This window comes from Mytilus californianus, unplaced genomic scaffold (assembly GCF_021869535.1).
Source record: "Mytilus californianus isolate M0D057914Y unplaced genomic scaffold, xbMytCali1.0.p SCAF_3, whole genome shotgun sequence".
In the NCBI taxonomy this organism is placed as follows: Eukaryota; Metazoa; Mollusca; class Bivalvia; order Mytilida; family Mytilidae; genus Mytilus; species Mytilus californianus.
This window is the reverse complement of record NW_026262679.1, coordinates 12,342,136-12,363,790: the sequence shown is the minus strand read 5'-3', so window position 1 is coordinate 12,363,790 and position 21,655 is coordinate 12,342,136. Positions and strand designations below refer to the sequence as shown.

General features: G+C 31.4%; 3 protein-coding genes across 15 annotated transcripts in view; 1 reads left to right on the top strand and 2 right to left on the bottom strand.

The window, feature by feature from the left end:
• LOC127732979 (leucine-rich repeat-containing protein 28-like) overlaps positions 1-21,655 on the bottom strand; it is a 252,942-nt gene that overhangs the window by 98,085 nt on the left and 133,202 nt on the right. The window lies entirely within an intron of this gene.
• The window catches only part of LOC127732947 (coiled-coil domain-containing protein 171-like), a 179,481-nt gene that overhangs the window by 73,571 nt on the left and 84,255 nt on the right, over positions 1-21,655 (top strand). The window lies entirely within an intron of this gene.
• The window catches only part of LOC127732962 (katanin p60 ATPase-containing subunit A-like 2), a 48,493-nt gene that overhangs the window by 5,095 nt on the left and 21,743 nt on the right, over positions 1-21,655 (bottom strand). For 2 of the 10 annotated variants that reach the window (XM_052242194.1, XM_052242199.1), the window contains 14 exons: positions 17,332-17,346; positions 13,927-13,953; positions 13,230-13,401; positions 12,782-12,904; positions 12,128-12,205; positions 10,932-11,009; positions 9,864-9,962; positions 9,618-9,681; positions 7,355-7,473; positions 6,771-6,868; positions 6,490-6,597; positions 4,959-5,127; positions 1,909-2,011; positions 804-824 (listed from right to left, as the gene is read on the bottom strand). In XM_052242194.1, the coding sequence (XP_052098154.1) occupies positions 804-824; positions 1,909-2,011; positions 4,959-5,127; positions 6,490-6,597; positions 6,771-6,868; positions 7,355-7,473; positions 9,618-9,681; positions 9,864-9,962; positions 10,932-11,009; positions 12,128-12,205; positions 12,782-12,904; positions 13,230-13,401; positions 13,927-13,953; positions 17,332-17,346 (1,274 nt within the window). Of the gene's footprint in view, positions 1-803; positions 825-1,908; positions 2,012-4,958; positions 5,128-6,489; positions 6,598-6,770; positions 6,869-7,354; positions 7,474-9,617; positions 9,682-9,863; positions 9,963-10,931; positions 11,010-12,127; positions 12,206-12,781; positions 12,905-13,229; positions 13,402-13,926; positions 13,954-17,331; positions 17,347-20,166; positions 20,200-21,655 lie in introns of all 10 variants that reach the window. The other 8 variants (XM_052242195.1, XM_052242201.1, XM_052242200.1 and 5 more) reach the window with 6 other exon arrangements.

Sequence of the window (21,655 nt, the reverse complement as noted above, 5' to 3'; positions counted from 1 at the left end):
GTCAACCCCCCCCCCCCCCCCCCAACCCCAAACATGTATTTCAGGAGAACAGCCCTTAGGTGAAGTGATGCATTGATATATCATTTAATTTTTTTGCATATAAAAAACAATGTTTAAACCAGTAAAAAGAACTGGTTTTACTAATTTGGAAGTAATTAAGTTTCATCTAACACCATACACAATTGTTTAATACTATGTTGTTTATGTATAAAATGTCTATTATTTTTATCTTGATTATCATTATCTGTGCAATTGTGATTATTATCTTAAAAAAATTGTATGCACAAAAGATTAATGGGAGATTATAGAATTTTATGAATCATTTCTAATGTCGAAAGATACTTAATAAGAAATATAATAATTTTCATTGAACGAATTGTACAAATTAATTACATGAACTATATGCAAACATTTTTTTTTTTAATTTACCCCATGCCAATAAACCTCCTTGTGAAATTAACACTATCAACATAGAGAAGTTATTTTTAGTCCCCATACTGGTGATCTTCCACAAAAATACATGTGAGAAAAGCAACAAATTATTCTTTTTGTAAAAAGATATTTTTTGAATTGCAATTTGTGAAGAAAAGCAGGAAATAAGCATATTAATTCACATTAATTGTTTTATAGCAGAAACACTAGGGTTATGTATAAATCTGGTAAACTCTCAAATGTTCCTGTGTTTCTAGTAATTATATTAGATTCAAATTAACCTAATTTTACTTTTAGTAATAACTAGTTTTTCAGTAAAAGTTTCTATTATCCATACAGCAAAACACAAGAACAATTTTTGACTTAAATACCTATTCGATTATATTCAATTCCTGCAAATAGATGTAGCACCAATCTAAATGCACAAGTTTTCACATCTGTATACACCTTTATAAATGCATATGTGTACATGTGTATATACCTAACTAAATATTCATGTATTAACATGTGTACACATCTATCTAAATGAACATGTGTATGCACCTATCTTGATGTACATCTGAACACACCTATCTAAATGTACATTTGTATGCATTTATTCAATTTAATGTGTACACATCAGTCTAAATGAATGTGTATGCATCTATTTAATGTACACGTTTGTACATCAATCTGTATATTCCACTTTCTTTACTTGGTAAGTTATAGGTGCAATTAAAAGGAGAGTTCCAAGATAGTTGCTGTTTCAATTTGGAGGTTGAAAAAGTTGTATCACGTGACATGTTTCTATGTATCTGCCTGGCATTTTACAAAGGCGTATTAAGCAAATGAAATGATTTAAAAAGATTTCCACTGCAAAGATTTTTGGACGTTATGACTTTTGTGTGTAAAATGAAATCTTACACTGGAAAACGTTCTTACTTGGAACTAAAGTATTAATATTTTTTTTCTTCCATTCATGCACTTTTTCAGTTGGTATTTCTTTCTTTTTCTAATATTCCATAGATTTAATTTGTACCTGTGTGGCCAATTACACTGGTTTTGCTGAACTGATTTTAATAATATGTTCTATTCGCTCCCCCCCCCCCCCCCCCCCCCCCACTAATAGGGATAAAAAGGGGGAGGATTGAGTACTAAAAAATTGGTTTAAACCCCCACAGGTTCATGTCCTTGTCTCAAGTCAGGAACCTAGTCCATGGTTGTCTTAAGTCATGTCTTAATTTTGTGTTGGTATATGGTGTTGATGGCATATAGTATGTGTTATTCTATTAGATCTTGACATATTGAATCAACACATGTCTATTGTTGAGGACTGTATGTTGACCTCTAGTTGTTTTTTTTTATTTTGTTTTTGTTGTGCTAATAATTCTTTGACTTATACCCCATATCTCCCTATATTCATGTTTTGTGAACATTGTGTTATGTTTTGACAAAATGATCTTAATCATATATTTGCATCCAAACAAATAAATTCACCTGGTTCATTTTTCTCTAGTGCATCAAATATTTTTCTGACAGGTCTCATGGCAGCTTCTTTACATACTAACTTTAAATCTGAACCAGAGTAATATTCAGTTCTCTGTAAAGATGAAACATTCATATATGTAGTTTATATATATTTATTACATACTTGGCATTAATATGATAGTTTTTGCATATGTGTAACGAGAGGAAGTAAACTAGACATAAATTCACACCCAAACTGATAACCCATATCAGGGGCCTCTAATGTAAATAACTGGTCACAGTGCCTCTCACACAAGTTACTTCCAGTATTTCTGGTATTGTCTGTTTATAAATAATATCTGACACACAAAGACATGACAGAGGATGATCGGTTTATCAATGTTGCAACTGTGCTATTTGAGCAGTCAAATTGCATTGACTGTATATTCATATGTGATATACAGTCACTGACTGTATATTGCCTTGTTTATGATGTTGACCATATGTTTCCGTGGAGTTTTATTTATGACATCAATACAGATTACAGGTTTGCAGAATTTTAGGTCATCTGGTTCAAATTTTAAAATGATGGTTTTTATCCCAAATATATCATTTGGAACAGTTGTAAGATTGATTGAATGTTGGTTGCTTAACATCCAGTGGCAGTTATTTCATGCTTGTTCAGGACGAGAACAAATTAACAATAAATACAATAGGTAGGTCCTGTTATAGAGGCCATCCAGGATGAAGGTCAGGGATATTTGGACTGCCACTGGAAAATGAGGGTAAATTGGATTGGAACACAAATTTTGCCTTGCAACAGGCCACTTATGGACTACTCAAAAAGTTGTTGCATGGGTTCTTAACATGCAGAGAGCATGTCACTCTTTCTACACATGGCATCAGATTTAATGTCCCTATTCAGACCGGACGTGGCTGCGTACTTGTACATCCCACACAACCAAACGGATGCCCCACTTTGGCAAGGGTTTTCCTGCCTTTTCGAAGAAGACCTGTAGTGACCATATTTCCATTTCCATGTCACCCTTTAGGGTTGTAAGAGTTGAAGTATATAAAGAATAACCATACATTGTCTAGAAATATAAATTTCATTTTTACTTGGCTCAAAAAAGGTTAATACATGTTATTTGCCTCGTATAAAAAATTTGTCGAAAGTATATGATAAAAAGATTAATTGATGTCCTTTTCCATATCGGCCAGGGTGTTATCCATGGACCCATATTAGCCCTCGACTAACATCTTGGGCTGATATGGGGTTCTCGGGATGATACCCAAGCTGATATGGGAAATGCCATGTATTAATCTCTATATAATGCTTACATGTGACTGAGTGCTCTTGAAACTGGTATGAGACTAATAAAATTATTTGAATTTAACTGTTGAGTGTCCACTCTCATTTAGTTAACAAATGTTGACTTCTTTAAGGAAATGAAATGTTCAGCTGCCAATTAGCTATGCTGTCAAAACTTCATCTTTATTTTGATTATACAAAGATATGATGAGATTTTACTTATTTTTAAAAACCAAATCACCAAAATGAATTGTCATATTCAGTGAACAGGATTGTTGTTTTTCTCAGTTTTTATGTTTGAGAAACTTCAAACAATTTCCAAATTGTCATCACCAAAAGGGAGTTTTTTTCTATCAATTCTGACATTAATGTTTATTTGTTGAAATGAATATTCATTTTTCAACTAGAGTGCACACACTGAGATATCCCGCCTGCTTTACTGATCATGATTGAAATCTATGTTGAAACTCTTAAGATCAAGGTTTTACTACAGACATCACATAAACTTAATTGTATTATCAAGATTCATGAGAATAAGGTCAAGGTCATATGAACCAGACAGACATGTACACATTACAATCATTCGATACACCAAACATAGTTGACCTACTGCTTAAAGTATCTGAGGAAAGGACCTAATCAGATAAACTTAACATTGACCAATGATGGAAATGATGGCAAGGTCAGATGAACCCTTCCAGGCAGATATGTACACCTTATAATTATTCCTTACACCAAATATATTTGACCTACTGCTCATAGTATCAAAGAAACAGACCTAATCACAAAAACTTTACATTGACCAGTATATCATGAAAAAGAGGTCAAGATCAGATGAACCCTGCAGGCGGACATGTACTCCTTAGAATCATTCCAGGTACCAAATACAGTTGTACTACCACTTAAAATATCTGAGAAACAGACCTAATCAACAAAACTTAACATTGATTCATAAAATGAGGTCAAGGCCAGGTGAACCCTATTTGAAGGATATTTATACCATACTTATAAAAAGAGCTAACACTGCCACCACTGTATTAGCCTTTCTATGTCTTGCAGTCACAGGCAAGACAACTAGATGTGTCAGTACAATATGATGGCTCCTGCAGCCTTATCTCAAATGTCTGTCAACAGGAACGAAACACAAATTCCTGTAAGTAATCATTATAAACTGAAATCAGCTCCAGATCTGCAGGCCTTACATAAATCAAAGTGTTTGTAAGCACTGAAGGGTAAACATTGCTTTAATTTATTTTTGGAATGTATAATTGAATATTGCATATAAAGCAGTGGTTGTAGTTGATTCAACTACAATTCTGGACAAAAGGAAGATAACTCCAATTTTAAAAGATGACTAGCAATGACATCATTGATATTTTTAGAACAGATATTAGATTCCTACACCTTGCAAAAGTTATGTAATTTTTTTGACAAGTATAACATGAATATATGAGCATACATTACATTGATAAATTTCTGGAATTGTTCATGGATAGGATGTATAGAATGTTATGATCAATGTACTATATTTTGTGTATCTCAAAGGTAGTGATAAACCTTGGAAGATTTAGAAATCAAGTCAGTACCATAGGGTTTTGATTGCATTTCATGCAATCTTTACCCAAAAAGTAAGGACAGGTATATTTTTCATGAAATTTTCTTAGTCCAAGGGCAGTAATATTGTCAAAAGTTGGTCAACCAGAACAAAATAACATGGACCATTTTGTTCTGCCTAAAACTCCCCCAAATATTGTGAGTAAATACATACAGCAGCTAATACATCATAGTCTACATTTGATAACAGTTCTAATCCTCCTTCCTTAGGAACAACTACTGGTGGCAGATGAAATTTAAACATAGCTTTTCTTGCTTCTAATGTAGGTAAATCTACTATAATTCTTTTCTCCAATCTTCTAAGCATGGCTTGATCTAACTCCCTGAAAAAAAGATTATATTTTGAAATAAATGTTTAAAGATTTTCCACCTAGAGATGCTAACAGTTGTGTAATTCCTATTCCATATTTTAGAAAAAGAGTGCACAAGCTGAAATGTCTCACCTACTATACTGACCATTGATTTTATGTTGATAGTCCTACATATAAAGTTTTTCTACAAGTATCACATTAACATTTATGATCCAAGAAAATGAGGTCAAGGTCAGATAAACCAAGCCAGAAATACATGTACACCTTTAATACAATCATTCCATACACAGAATATAGATGACCAATTGCTTATAGTATAAAAGAAACAGACCAAACCATGGAAATTCTATACTGACCAATAAACCATGAAATTGAAGTCAAGGTCAGATGAACCCTGCCAGACAGACATGTAAACCTTAAATCATTCCATGCATCAAATATAGTTGACATATTGCTTAAAGTATCTAAGAAACAAAGTTAACCAGGAAAACTGAACATTGACCAATCAACCATGAAAATGAGGTGAAGGTCAGATGATACCTGCCAGACAGACATATACACCTTACAATCATTCCATACACCAAATATAGTTGACCTATTGCTTAAAGTTTAAGAAAAACAGACTAAAACACAAAAACTTAACATTGAGCAATGAACCGTGAAAATGAGGTCAAGGTCAAATAAAACCTGCCAGACTGACATGTACATCATAAAATATTTCCGTACACCAAATATAGTTCACCTACTGCCTACAGTATTAGAAAAACAGACCAAAACACAAAAACTTAACATTGAGCAATGAAACGTGAAAATTAGAATGCCAGTTGGACATGTACACCTTACAATCATTACATACACCAAATATAGTAGACCTTTTGCTTATAGTATCTGAGATATGGACTTTACCACCAAAACTTAACCTTGTTCACTGATCCATGAAATGAGGTCGAGGTCAAGTGAAAACTGTCTGACAGGCATGAGGACCTTGCAAGGTACACACATACCAAATATAGTTATCCTATTACTCATAATAAGAGAGAAATTAACATTACAAAAAATCTTAACTTTTAGAAAAATAATTGCTGTTCTTGTTTTTTTTAGGATTTTGATTTTGTTTTAGTATTGTCCTATGTGCTCCATGCGACACAGCTTCTATCGGTAGTCTTCTAGGTTATATTTTTGGAATAATACTACACATTTTTTTCTTTTATATTTTCTCAATTCTTTTGAAACTTCACATACAAGAGTCAATAATTTGATTGTCATGTCTAAAAATGTCAACACATTCTTTATTCAAGGATCTTGGAGATAAATTATCATATTTTATGTTGTAATCTGAATACATAAAGATATACAAATACATTAGGTGGTTACCATGGCAAATTAGAAGCAGCCAATAAGAAGACAAGATCATCTGTTTTAGCCAATCCATCCATCTGTACTAATAATTCAGTTTTCATTCTCCTGCTGCCTTCATGTTCACTGAAACACATATAGATATGCTATTACCTGCTAGACAAAGAAATACATACAAGACGTGTTGATTTCCTATAATATTAACATTTTTCTTCTTTTGTAAAGCTAATTCAAGAAAGGAAGTCTTGACAAGGATCTTAAATTTTACATATATTACATTTCATTTAATAAATTCTTACCTAGTACCCCCTTGAGATCCTCTTTGACTCATAATGGCCTCCAATTCATCAATAAAGATTGTAGATGGAGCATAAAATCTTGCCATCTCAAATAGCACCTGTGTAAAGTTAACAATTAAAATCAGTTTCTCATGATATTTTTACCATTGACATCAATGCCACACAACAAAAGAACTTTTTTTTTTCGTTTAAACAATTTTGTTGTTTATGGCAGATCTTTGGTAGTTCCTTGTAAATTTATTCACAAATTGTTTTGACTGGTAGTGATTTAGCTATTCAAATATGGCAGAATTTTGTCTATTTTTTTGGGGTTAAATTATGTTGTTCAACGAGTCTTTTAGGTTTTTATTGTTGCTATGTTGCTGTCTTACTGACGAATATAACCAAAATCTCCTTTTCTCCATATTTCCTGCATCCCCTGCTTCTCTTCTAGGATACTAATAATTATATAGTACACAGTTTCCATTGTAGCATTATGTTAGTAGGTGTTCCTGGTTAACTAACCTGACCATGTGAAGGCTCAGCAGCCGGTAACTTTTAGTACACACTCTTTACTTGATAAACAATTACTAAGTAGTACTTACCCTGACTAATTTTTCAGAGTCACCCCTCCATTTACTAACGATACTAGTAGCTGATATATTGAAGAAGGTAGTATGGCATTCTGTTGCTATGGCTTTTGCTAAAAGTGTTTTTCCTGTTCCTGTAAAAGGTATCATTATCCATAACTGTATCTGACAATACACTCAGCTGAACAAAGTTCTTGGAATGAACATACCACAATAAAATAATCAGTGGTGTTTACCAATGTTTTAAATCAAGTAATATTGTTACATCTCAAAATCCCTCTCTTTGTATGACTGAGTAGGGATAGAATAATGATTAAAGATTAAATAAAATTTGTTGCTAGCATTTCATATATTAGCCTCTTGTGATGTGCATCAACCTAAATCTTATCTATTTTACTGAAAAAACCTACAGGAAATTAAGGTCCATAATATTTTTTTAGGAACTGCATGACCAAGAGCAACAGCATTACCCTTTATAGCTGCACAACAGATTTCGAGGTGCCATAGACCTATTGGATCTTGTGCGTACCTATCAAAGTTATAATAGATTTTTAACCCTACCATTTTAATCAGTTTCATCTATGTTTTCTCCTTTTAGATTCGTTTGATGAATGAGTGTGTGTGTTTTGTTTTTTTTTGATTCAACCACAAAACAATTAGCCAAGGACATAATATTTTCAAAAGTTCAATATGAACTATGAATTTTGAAATTGCGGACATAAAAAATCAGGACTATTTTATACGATTTACTTTTTTCATTAAACTGATAATTGTTGATGAATGAGTAATTTGTCAGCATTGATATTGTGTGTTGTACTTGCAATCAAATCATCTGTCAGCTGATCTATTTTTTTCATATTTGAAATTCAATTAAAGGAAAGTCACTGTAAATTCCTAAGCACCCAACCAATAGTACAAAATAAAACAAACATGCCGAGTGATTACACGACATCCTCATAATGCTATGCATTGTCCGATTAGAACCTAAAAGATTTCTTGGTTCACCTTTTTTATTGTCTTGAATTTCAAAATTGAATGAGGTACAATGTCTCAAATTTATTTATTTCATTCAAAATCTCTATCTTCCTTGCAAGTCATCATTTTGAATTAAATGTGCAACTTATACACACTGCTTCAATCATGAGTTGTATCCCTCTTCTGTTTTTCAATGGCAACATCACTTAGCTCTAAAATCAGTCTGCCTGGCAAGACTAAGTGATTTTCAAATTTTTTTTGCTATTTCAAAAATTTGTAAGGGTTCCGCGGAACCCAGTGTCTCACCTACCTTTGGTGTTAATCGCAGGCTCAACAAAAATGAGGAAAAAAAAATCAATAAAAATATTCCTTTAGATACTATCTTTTGATTGTAAGAAGCTTCTGTCAAAGTTCGGTATAAATCCAGGATAGTTTATGAATCTAATAAATGTTTTAAAAACTTTAACTGCAGACTGTATTTAATGTTAACTGGAAGAAAAACTAAGTCCATTTATAAGTAAAATACGGATAAACAGGTAAAAAATTTAACAAAATTTCCTTCTAAATACTAGCTTTTGATCATAAACAAGCTTCTGTCCAAGTTTGGTACAAATCCAGGATAGTTTAAGAAAGTTATTAAAATTTTAAAAACTTTAACCACAGAGTGAATGTATTGTTTCCTTGCAGAAAAACTAAGTCCATTTATAAGTAAAATACGGAAAAAATGAAATTTCTTTTTTAACAAATTTACTTCTGGATACTATCTTATGATCATAAACAAGCTTTTGTCCAAGTTTGGTACAAATCCAGGATAGTTTAAGAAAGTTATTAAAATTTTAAAAACTTTAACCACAGAGTGAATGTATTGTTTCCTGGCAGAAAAACTAAGTCCATTTATAAGTAAAATACGGCAAAAATGAAATTTCTTTTTTAACAAATTTACTTCTGGATACTATTTTATGACCATAAACAAGCTTCTGTCCAAGTTTGATAGAAATTCAGGATAGTTTAAGAAAGTTATTAAAATTTCAAAAACTTTAACCACAGAGTGAATATTTGTGGACGCCGCAGACGACGACGCCGACATAATGTAGGATTGCTATGTCTCGCTTTTTCGACTAAAGTCGAAGGCTCGACAAAAATCATCATTTCACTAGCAGGATTATTATGTTTCTAATAAGTAAGTGTTTTTATAACAAACAAAAAAAGACCTCATCAAATCGTTTCGATCCATTTAGAAAGTACTTTAATATAGTACAAACCAAACAGTGTATATCTATAGAACGCTCAACCTATGTATTACCTGGAGGTCCATATAATAACAGTCCTTTCCATGGAGACAGTATACCTCTAAATAATTGTGGATACTGAAATAAAAAGTGGAAACCTCTCTATATAATTTAATCATGTTTAATTGTATATGATATATTCATTTTTTATTCCTTTTGCATATTTTTAAAATACATTTTGTACCAGAAAATCTTGTGTCAAACAGCACATTTTACTAATTTTATATTTCTATTGTATAAATTATAATTTAAAAATTTACCTTTATTGGATAAACAACAGCTTCTTTAGATAATCTTTTAGCATGATCTAAGCCTATAATATCATCCCACTTTACATCTATGTTTTGAACAAATATATCCTGCAAAAGACAAGAATCATGAATAATTTTTACCTTTTACTTTGTGAAAAAAGTTTATTTTTAAAAAGTGATTGTTGTTCATATCTAAATTGCTTGGGTTAGAATTCTGTTTGATAATAGGACAAAAGAAAAAAAAATGTGTTTCAAGTCACTGCACCAATGTTATAATCATGACTTATTTTTACTGCAAATTGTTACTATAATTTTTTTTTTAAATTCTGGTCTTTTTCTGACATTATAAAAGCTTACCTATTTTCATCTTTAAGAATTCTGTTAAAAAGTCCAAACTTCTGGTTACAAATCGATGACAGAAAATTGTTTCCTGTCTATCATACATTATTTACAGGGTCAAACAAGAGTGCATATCCCGAAGTAAAATTGAAAATGGAAAGCTGAAGTGCCTCTCCTGTGTAACTTATATGTTTGAACTATAAGTTGAAAGTCAATACTTGAAATTTAAGCATTGAAAAATGACAGAATTTTTTTCTGATCCTTGGATCTGACTACTCCAATTATAAATTGTAAAGTTTGTTAACAAAACCTACTGCAGTGTACATACATATAAAACAAGGAAATGTGGTATGATTGCCAAATAGACAACTACCCAACGGAGAACAAACAAGTGAATCTGTGAGCTACTGCTCACTAATGATACCCCCGCCCACTAAAAGTATAAGGTAAACAGGAAGTTGTTGAGTCATGAATCTGAAAACACATCACACGGTATAGCTGACTCATATAAACCCTGAAACTAAATTTCAGAAATCCTTGTAATGTAGTTCCTGAGAAAGATGCGACGAAAAAATATTCATGGGACAGACGAACGGACGGAAGGACGGATGGATGGACAGACAGAGGTAAAACAGTATACCCCCACTTTTTTAAAGCAGGGGTATAATGATGTGGATTGCATTAACTTTATACATTTAATTCTATTCAAGTTTACAGATATATATATATACAACTTACCCTACTTATACTTTGAGCAAGCTCTCTCCATTCACTATTGTACCCTACGTAACCACCTAAAGGCTTTAACAGTCGGTCCTACAACAACAAATCATAGCTTTAGGTATTTGATTGCACGTTTGGTACCTTCTTACTTTTTTTGTTTAGAGCAAACCCTGCATCCTTAATACCTTAAGGCTTTAGTCAATACATTAAAAAATAAACTGTTGACACATAGATATGTCTCACCTGTCACAAAAAACTTAGAAAAAGCCAATCTGATGGACAGCTACATTGATAATTTATTCAAAGTTGTTCAACCATGACCTAGGGGACAGGGCCTCGAAAAGATCAACAAACTTAGATGTAGATATATTAAAGCAACTTTATGCAAAATATCATTGCCTGTCATAAGGAGTTCCTATCAAACTAACTTGGGCAGAAAACTTAACATTGAAAAATTGCTAGTTAATTGAAACTTACTGGACCATGACCTAGGGGGCAGGGCCTTGAAATAGTATTCAAACTGATATGTTCTCATAGTAATTCAACTTTATAGAAAATATCATTGATCTATCACAAGCAGTTCTTATCAAACTAACTTAAGTAGAAAACTTAACATTGAAAATTGCTTATTAATTGAAAGTCACTGGACCATGACCTAGGGAGCAGGGCCTAAAGTTAGTCGTCAAACTGATATGTACTGATAGTAATGAAATTTTATACAAAATATCATTGATCTATCACAAGTATGTCCCATCAAACTAACTTAAGCAGAAAACTTAACAATTGTTAAAAAGCATCAAGATATAACTAAAGACAATTACTGACAAGTGTCCTGACTTGGGACAGGCATATAAAAATGTGGTTAGTTTTAACTAGCTTTTCTAGATTTCAACCACCCCTTTTGCATTTTGGACAGCATGATATATTTGTCAATAAAATGAGTTTTAAATGAAGAATTATATGATCCTTCAATGGTTGTAAAAAAACTATAGATCAATAGCACAAAAATTTCGAATAAAATTTGTTATTAATGAAAAAATCACAGATCTGATACGTCTTTTTGCATTATTTTCTATAAATAAACGAAAAAAAATGTCTGTCAAATTTGAAAATGACTATCTAGTCCTTTAGTATTTTGAAGATTGTTGCCAGTGGTCCTTGTTTCAATATTCATTATTTCATAAAATGCCAAGCCTCATTAAGTCACCTACCTGCCCATCAACTCCTTCCTCAGCACTCATTTTGGTAGCATCATTTATCATAGCTCTAATATCAATTATCTGTCCTGGCTGAAAAAATAAAAGTTTTTGCAATAATAAATAAAACTGAATTTAAAGATATAAGAATCTAAAACTAAATAATACATCTGTAAGGCATACATTACTTCTTCAAAAGATTTAAAAATAAATGCTAAGCATGAAATGTAGGTAATGAACCTGTTTTACAATAGATATATCTACACTTTTGGCTATTTAGCTAAATTTTGTCTCCAAATGACCTGAGATCCGTCTCAGAATAACCTTCTGATGTCTCATGCAACAATAACTTTTAAATTATGACATCTAATGATTTAAATTGTGATGCAATATTTGGCGGGAATGACATAGGCAAATCTATATATGTCCAATCATCATATTAAATCGTAATTTCAGTTACTGAATAAGAAGCATGGGTTGACAAGTTATTATTGCAAATCACTAAGATTGTACTTTTCTCTACAGCTTTCCTCAATGTGAAAAGTTGATATACTTCTACTGAACATAGGTTTAAAACCTATATTATTTCTAAATGCTGTCTATTTATCAATTCCTAATTTACAACCTGGTAATTAATCAAGAAAAGCATATCAGTGAAATAAAGCATACTTTATTCAATCTCTTGTTAGGTTCTTCCACCACCCGACTTTCTGAATTGTTATTACTTCCTTGAACTGTTAACCCTTGTAAGGTCAAACCAAGGTCACCATTTGTCAGCGTAGCACCATTCACCTACACAACATATAACTACACACATTCATATATTTTTATACAAAAAATAATTAGAGATTAGAAAATGGTATACATTAATAGAATAGAGTGATACAAGTTCAATTTTCTTTTAAATCATAGTATTATCAACAGTCATTTTGCAAATTGTCAAGTTCAATACTGACTCAAACAAATGGAAACATCTACATGTATAAAAAGATCTGACAAAAATTATAGAACATTGTGCTAATCTAACCTATTCCAACATTCCTACGGAGAGGATCTATCCATCTGATACCCCTGTATTACGAAATGACTTCTATCAAATGATTTTGTTTTACTTTACCATTTTGTCTGATTTGCTTTGTTCTGGACCATTAGGTCGTCTTGTAGAGGATTGAACTTGTCTCTGTCTACCAGTTCCAGACTTAGGTCTTCCTGATTGCTGAGGTGGACTTGGAGGTCGACCATTCTGTGGAATTCTGGGTAGTGATGGAGTTAAAGATGCTGAATTTTTACTGAAACGATAAAATTATATATGTAAGCTTTTGAATACAGATAAGATAGTCTTTAAGTTTCATTTTTCTTCTAAAGAATTATTAAGAGTGATTACTTTCTAACAGAATAAAAATCTGTATAAAAATTTTAAATACAAATCAGGCTACGGAATTTTTTGGTCAATTTCTACAATGCTGGGGCTTTTTTTATGTCAACAAACAGAAATAACATGTACAGACAATTCAAAGATAAATGTTTATCTTATTATCAATTACAATATACAATGCATAACAGTTCTACTGATATGCTCTTTTGAACAACACAAAATGCATGATGCGTTAACATGAATTATGAATGAAATACTAGTTTAACAAAATGCATACTGCAGATGCCAAACAAAACATGTACAATGATGCAAGGAACAATCTTGCTTTGCATGCAATGAATCTGCTAATCATGTGTGTGTACATCAAGTTCAAATATATACAGTTTGTAGAATGATCCCAAAATATATGTCCATCACCAAATAAATCAGTTCTACCTACCATGCGGACAGGGACAATGACCTTATTCTTAAAATAATAAAGATATATATTTATATGTATTTATAACTCTCACCATGTCAGCAAACATCTAAATTTTAGTCCTATTCAAACTGCTCAATGTTAACTTTTAAAAATCATAATTAGAGTAACATGAAACTTGCACACTAAAAACTCATCAGTTTTTCCAGGATTTTCATAAAATAAAAAAAATTTAAAACATTCATCCATATTGAAATGTCTTCAATTTTTCTTCTTTTCTCAACATTACAGTAAATACTAGAAACTATCAAGTAAAAAGGGTGCCAACTGCCAAGCATTTAACTAGTTCAAGTATTAAATTGTGGTCATGATGACCAAGAATTTTTAAAAACTCAGAATCGGGAAAAGGGTACAAATGTCATTGATATAGTATCTCAGACTTCTAAAATATGTAACGAAACGTGAAACAGAAAAAAATTTGCAAAAAATGTAGGTCAAAATTTCCCAAACCTCAACTTGATACAACAAGAATTTGTTTGCATTGTTGAGCTATTTTAGCACACTGCCCACTGGTAATCCAAGGTATCAGAAAACAGAAAGTAGGTAACTGACAGATCAGAAAGATCACTGCTGTCAGTAATCTGACCAAATATAATGTTCAGTAGTTCCTGAGAAAAAGTGTGACAAAAATATTTGTTTTCATTCAACTTTTAGAAAATTTAGAAGTATGGTCAAACAGGAAGTAGGTGTCTGACAGATTTGAAAAGTGCTCCTACATAAAAACTCATTACTGAAAAGCAACTGACCATATATGAAGTAATTTTGTTGAATAATTCGTGAGAAAAGTGTGACGAAAATAAACCAGAAACCAGGAAACTAATTTAATGATTGCAAAACTAGAGGCTCTAAAGAGCCTGTGTCGCTCACCTTGGTCTATGTGCATATTCAACAAAGGACGCTCTCCAAAACTAGACGAGAATAGAATTCATGACAAAAATCTGTTTTGTTGATCATGTATTGCTGATCATTTAGTCTGTTTAGTGTCCCTCTATCTTCTTTATTTTCTGCTCATTTAAGTGCAATCACTCCTATAAATAGTGAGTCTACTAACTATATCAGCAAAAGTTGACTTGTTAGTAGATCTTGACTTGCTGATCATTTTTGTTTTTAAGTGTCTATTTATCTATTATAATCTTTAATCTTATATGGCAAAACACAAAAAAATTGGTGAAAATTGTTTTTAAAGGGCAATAACTCCAATAAGGAGTCATCGGGTGATTTCCTCCATGTTGTCTTAATAGTAGATCTTTTCTTGCTGATTATTTATGCTTATTTAAGTTTCTATCTATCTATTATAATTTTATAAGATATAAGGCAAAAATGCAAAAAATTGGTAAAAATCATCATCAAAGGGCAATAACTCTAATAAGGAGTCAACTGATGATTTCGACTTTGTAAACTTATTTGTTGAACTTCTCTTGCTGATCATTTTTGCAATTTAAAGTTTCTCTTAATCTATTATAGTTTTCAAGATAGTAGGCAAAAATGAAAAAAAAAATGGTAAAATTTGTCATTTAAGGGCAATAACTCCTATAAGAAGTCGTCTGACAGTTTTGACATATATGAACAATCGGTAGAGCTCAACATTCTAAACATTTTAGCCAAGTCAGAATTTCTCTATTTATAACAGTTTTCAAAATAATAGACAAAACTTGCATTTTACCCCTATGTTATATTTTTACCAATGACGGCCATCTTGGTTGGCAGGCAGGGTCATCGGACACATTTTTTTAAACTAGATACCCCAATGATAATTGTGGCCAAGTTTGGTTAAATCTGGCCCAGTAGTTTCGGAGAATTTTTGTTTCTGACGCACATCGGACGACGACGACGACGATGGACAACTGACGCCAAGTGATTAGAAAAGCTCACTTGGCCCATTGGGCCAGGTGAGCTAAAAACTAAATCAAAGTTTGACTTGACTTTATAAAACCGAATATTTGGCCTTTGATTATATGATATGACATGGCTATTGCTCATTGTCATATAATTTTAATATAACATTAATCAATAAGTGTATTAAAAAAGAGAAAAGATTTGAAGGACATTAATTATTAAACTTATTTGTTTAAAAAAAAAAATTACTATAAAAATCTGAGTGAATTTCAATTTTTTCTTAAATTCTGCAAGTGGATTCAATAAATTTGATATACTAGTGATACAATTAAGTAAAAGTTTCACTTATTTATGAAACAATGTATATATTGTTGCTGTTGTCCATAGTCACCCAAGAGTATAATAAATGTCACATTGACCTACTGTAAATTCAGAAATTATTGCGTGCATTTATTATTGCGATTTTGTCATTTTAGACTAAAATGCGATTTAAATTTTTGCGATATTGAGAAAAATCCTGCTTAATTTATATAAAAAATTTCAAAATGCGAGTTTAAATTATTGCGATTATAACCATGTCGCATTTTTCGCAATAATAAAAACATCGCAATAATTTCTGAATTTACAGTATGTCTTATAATATATATTATTGATTCCTTAATTGATGGCTGCTCAACATCCAGCAGCAATTATTACATGCATATTGAGGATGAAATCATTTTAATGATATATGAATATACCTTGCTTTGTACTAGACAAAGACTGATATGCTGAGTCAGATTTTAATGTACTAACTCACAAGGGTAGTTTGCAGGAAACCATCTCACCTTACCCTTCACAACATTTTATCTCCACGCCAACCAGTCTTAATTTTTATTTCTGAATTCAGCATGCTTGCCAGAAAGGCAGCAAAAAAAACCCACCCTCAAACATGACAAAATGTGGAACAAACCAATGGCAATCACTGAATTCCTGGCTCCTGACTTTGAAAGGCAGTTTAATGGAAATGAAAAAGGCAAATTTGAATTTTCACTGCTATTATCTGATATTATTTTGAAAGTATTTGCTTTATTACCATTGATTGTTGTGAAATGAGTCTAAAAAAAAAATTCCACACAGTGTTACATGAAAATTTTAGATGTAAGTCATATGTACCTTTATTAAGGTTGCATTGAGAAATATGTTTAATAGGTGTATGTGAAATAGACCTGAATACAAAATGTAACCAACCCAGAGAGCTATACTGACAGGCAATTGTAAATTTGTGAAAAATGCACAACAAAGGATATTCTGAATTTTTTTTCTGCAATATGTTCCCATTGACATGCACACTTAAATAAAAAGAAGCCATTTTCCATAACATGTCTACTATCATACACAAGCAACATGACATACAACAACTTTTATTTACTATTGACCCTCTTAACCTTCATAAAAAATGGGAGTTTTTCTCTCCAAATTTTAAATGAACTGATTTGTGGCAATCTTACTATGTCCCCAACACCTGTTTTTTTAACACATAATACGTACCGAGGTGATCTTACCCTAAACATGAAATCATATAAATATGGTACATATATAAATATAATGAAGAAACATTCTGTTTGATTAGTATTTTATTAGAATGACATACATTGCAACAATTTATGGATGTGATTCCATAATACCTCCATTGATTAGAAAGTACATGTACTTCAAAGCTAAAAAGGAAATTAAAATTCTCTTTAAGTTGTGTCTAAAATAAATTCCATAGTAGTTGAGGTTTATATTTTGTCTAATTTAATCTCATCAGAAAGTTGGTATTACCAAATTTAAATTAATATTATAAATTTTAAAATGAAACAGCACATATTTCTTGTATTTGTGTCAAACATCGTTAGCTTTTTTTTTTTCATTGTGGAGCATTCGTTTTGAATTTTGTCATTTCAGCTTCAAAAAAGAGATATTCCTCAGCAGTTATTTCAAAAATATCATATTGAAGCAAATAACAACAATCATTACACATATCTGGCTTTTGAAAACAGCACAAAAATAATTCAAAAATTAGTTCAGGGATCAAAGCAGGTTTATTGGATCTTTTGCAAAATATAGAAGAGGGCATTACATATGTGACATTGCTCAAACGAGTGAATAAAACATTTTTCTCAAAAACGAAAATGTAAATAACTTTAAAAAATGTTTTAACATTTGCAAACTATCCCAAAACGAGTGCTGCATAAACACAAATACCTACCGAGGGGATGATCTAGAACGAAAACTATGTTCCCTCATGCTGAACAAAAATAAAAACAAGTCAAATTTGCATGATAATAATTTTTTTTGTTATTCAATCACATCTAGATGTTTAATGTATTCTACATGTTTAGCTAATCAATGAGAGTTGTTTCCCTTGTGAATCATTTCACAAGAGTAATTTCCCTTGTACTAGTACACCATTTCAACAAGTTATTTCCATGTTAATTATATCAACACAAAGCAATTTCAGCTAATCTTCAACAAAATAACCATTATTCAGAATCAAGTCAATAAACAGGGAATTAGATTAACAGGTCAAAATATAACAGACTCTTTCAAAATAATATCAGATATGTTCAGTTTAGGGTGTACAAAGATGAAACTCCGATTTACAACAAATTTCTGATTGTTTTGGAGAAAGTGAATTAATTAACAGGAAAATTACTGCACTGAAGATATGTTACAAATTTATATTAATAACTAAATGATGTGTAAACAAATAAACAGGTGTCCTGTCTGGGATTAAGATCAACTAGCCAACTGACAAATGTAAGTCATGGTGATTGGTCCAAATGACAAATGTAACTCATGGTGATTGGTCCAAATGACAAATGTAATTCCTGGTAATTGGTCCAAATGACAAATGTAATTCATGGTGATTGGTCCAAATGATTAACAACTGTGCTTTAAAATGTAATAAGGATGCTTTGGCAGACAATCACTAATAATGCAAATGTTATATGAATATCATATACAATGTAAATGTAAAATATAAATATAAGAAGAATGTGTCCCAGGGACACAGATGCCCCCGCTTGTAAATATGCAAGAGTCAATGTACTAATTCTAATCTATTGACATTTTGATTTCTTTGAAACATAATGACATCTGTTTCTGTATGATGATTGCACAAACAGTAAATATTCAGCAATTTTTTCATTTAGGCATAACACAAGAACGGTGAAAGTGACACCACCCTAATTCCAACTTGATCTGTGTTTGGTGGTTATAAGCATTGTGTACAAGTTTCATAACATTTGGTCAAGGCAAAGTTAAGTAAGAGTATGGAAATGACATACTCGCCAAATTTTCATTTATAAAAGGGACATATCTCAAGAACAGTGAAAGTGACGCCACCCAAATTCAAACTTGATCTGTGTTGAATGGTAATAAGCATTGTGTACAAGTTTCATAACATTTGGTTGTGGCAAAGTAAAGTTAGAGTACGTGGAAACAGCAAATTTGCCAATTTTTCCATTTAAAACGAGACATAACTCAAGAACAGTGAAAGTGACGCCACCAAAATTCAAACTTGATCTGTGTTGAATGGTAATAAGCATTGTGTATAAGCAAGGATTTGTATAGTAAGTACTATACAAATCCTTGGTATAAGTTTCATAACATTTGATTAAGGCAAACTAAAGTCAGAGAATGGAAACCAATTTTGGGACGTATGTACCTACAGACAAACAAGGGTAAAACTTAATGCCCTCTTCGGCATAAAAAGAAAAAGTTGTTTAAGCTTATTTAAATAGTGTGAAACTTGTTTGTTTTTCATAACAGCAGTGGAATATCATTGATAAACTACAAAGGGAATCTAAGATAAGGACCAAAATGTAAACAAATTCAAATTTAAGCAGTTTTAATAAGGATCATGGTGACCCAAATATTATTTAATCTGTTTCCTGTGTAGGATGGTTTTAGTGGTGACATCATTAATACATGAATAAAATGGACTTTTGATTTGAATGACTTTAATACAATTTTGATATATAATTAATGCATGTATAGCCGCACAGTTTATATTGTTGTAAATGTACTATCTATGTAGGAGAATTACAGTGGTGATATCTGAGAAAAGAATACTAACAGACATACATCTGGACAGACACGGATCATCTATATATGTCTTTAACACATCGTTGGAGGGGCAAACACAGTTAGTTTACTCGGTTTTAGAAAACAGATCTATGGATGCACTCATCTATGAACATATACAATCATGCATATGAATGATAATATGTAAATTTAATATAGAATGTACATGTATTTTATGAAATACATGCATTCTCTCTCAAAAATCTATCTAGCATGGTACACAGAGCCTATGCATGTGTGTGAGATACTCACCCTAAACTTGAACGACATCGACTTAAACTTGCACTATAATATGTAAGTATAACTTGCTAATATAAATCTACACTTTATATCTAATAAAATAGTGTCTAATTGTGGATATCTTGAGCTTGCTGTCTAAACAGCAAATAAGAAATAATGGGCCACTCAAGTACAAATACAACAACCTTTCCGAAGTTATTCATCAAAGATATTCCATTGGATTTCAGCTTAAATATTAAAACAAGATCAGAACTGATTAAGTCTGTAGATCATTGTAAATAGGAGATAATATAAAGAAATGGACCCATCATAAATGTCAGCTAACTCTGTGGCTGATAAACAAATATTGAAGAGGATATGATAAATCCACTTTTTAGACCGTTGAAATTGAAAACCAAAGAGTATTATAAATCTATTATATAACTTCCCTCAAATTTTCATTATATATTGGTCTATCAAGATATCATCATTTTTATTTTTGAATTGTGTCTCCAACATTTGCTTTAGGGCTTCAAACTTCTTGCATTTAATGTAAAACACCCAAGAAAAGCCTCACTTTGAGATCTTGCAATCTGTATTTAGATATGAGCCTTATCTAATATTGTACCTTCATATATCTTATGCAAAAATGTTAGTATTTGTAAAATATCTATTTGGGTAAGGACTTGGCTCATAACTAATTTTGCCATAAACTATGGAGAAAAATGTCCACTTTATGTCAAATATGTCAATTTCAACATGTTTATGATATCATAGTGGCATCAGAACTAAAATATCTGTTTTATATGTCCAGATGATACCCTTTTCCTTCCTATATAGAAATAATAAAAATTTGAATGGATTGAAGAAGTTTTCGATTTTTAAAATTTCATGGAGCAGACGACAACTCCTTTGATTGAATCTGAACCAAGAATCTCTCTTGCCTAAAATATGAGTCACTGTGTACTGACAAATTTACATACTTCTATGATATGTAGTTGAAGTATTTTACAATTATTGGCTTATTCATGAATCAAATAATCTTTGACTTCATGAAGGGAGATAATTTTTACACAAATGTGTTAAATTAAGTGGAGATAAATTGTATATTTCTGCAAATCAACCAAAATTAAACTATTTTCTGAAATAGCAAGAAAACTTGGCTGTGTAACACAATTATGTCTTTTTTTATTTTCTGAAAGTATTTGATCTAAATAATTTCGTTCAAAATAGGTATCAATTATTTGTTTCTGTTTCAGTTGACAAAGAATGATTAACTCTAAGGAGTCTATATAAAATCATAAGTTTTGAACTCCATATTTCAAAAAAGCAAACAAATGGACTTATATTTGTTTTAAAGTGAACTAAGGAACTGTGTGTCAGAAAAATTTAAGAATTTTTTTTTTTCTATGAATTTTAGTGTCTACCACCCTAAGAGCTTAACAGATGTCTGATCAGGAAACTGGATTTTATTAAAGTAAGTATATAAACAGAAATAACTGAAATTCTGTACAGTGTTACT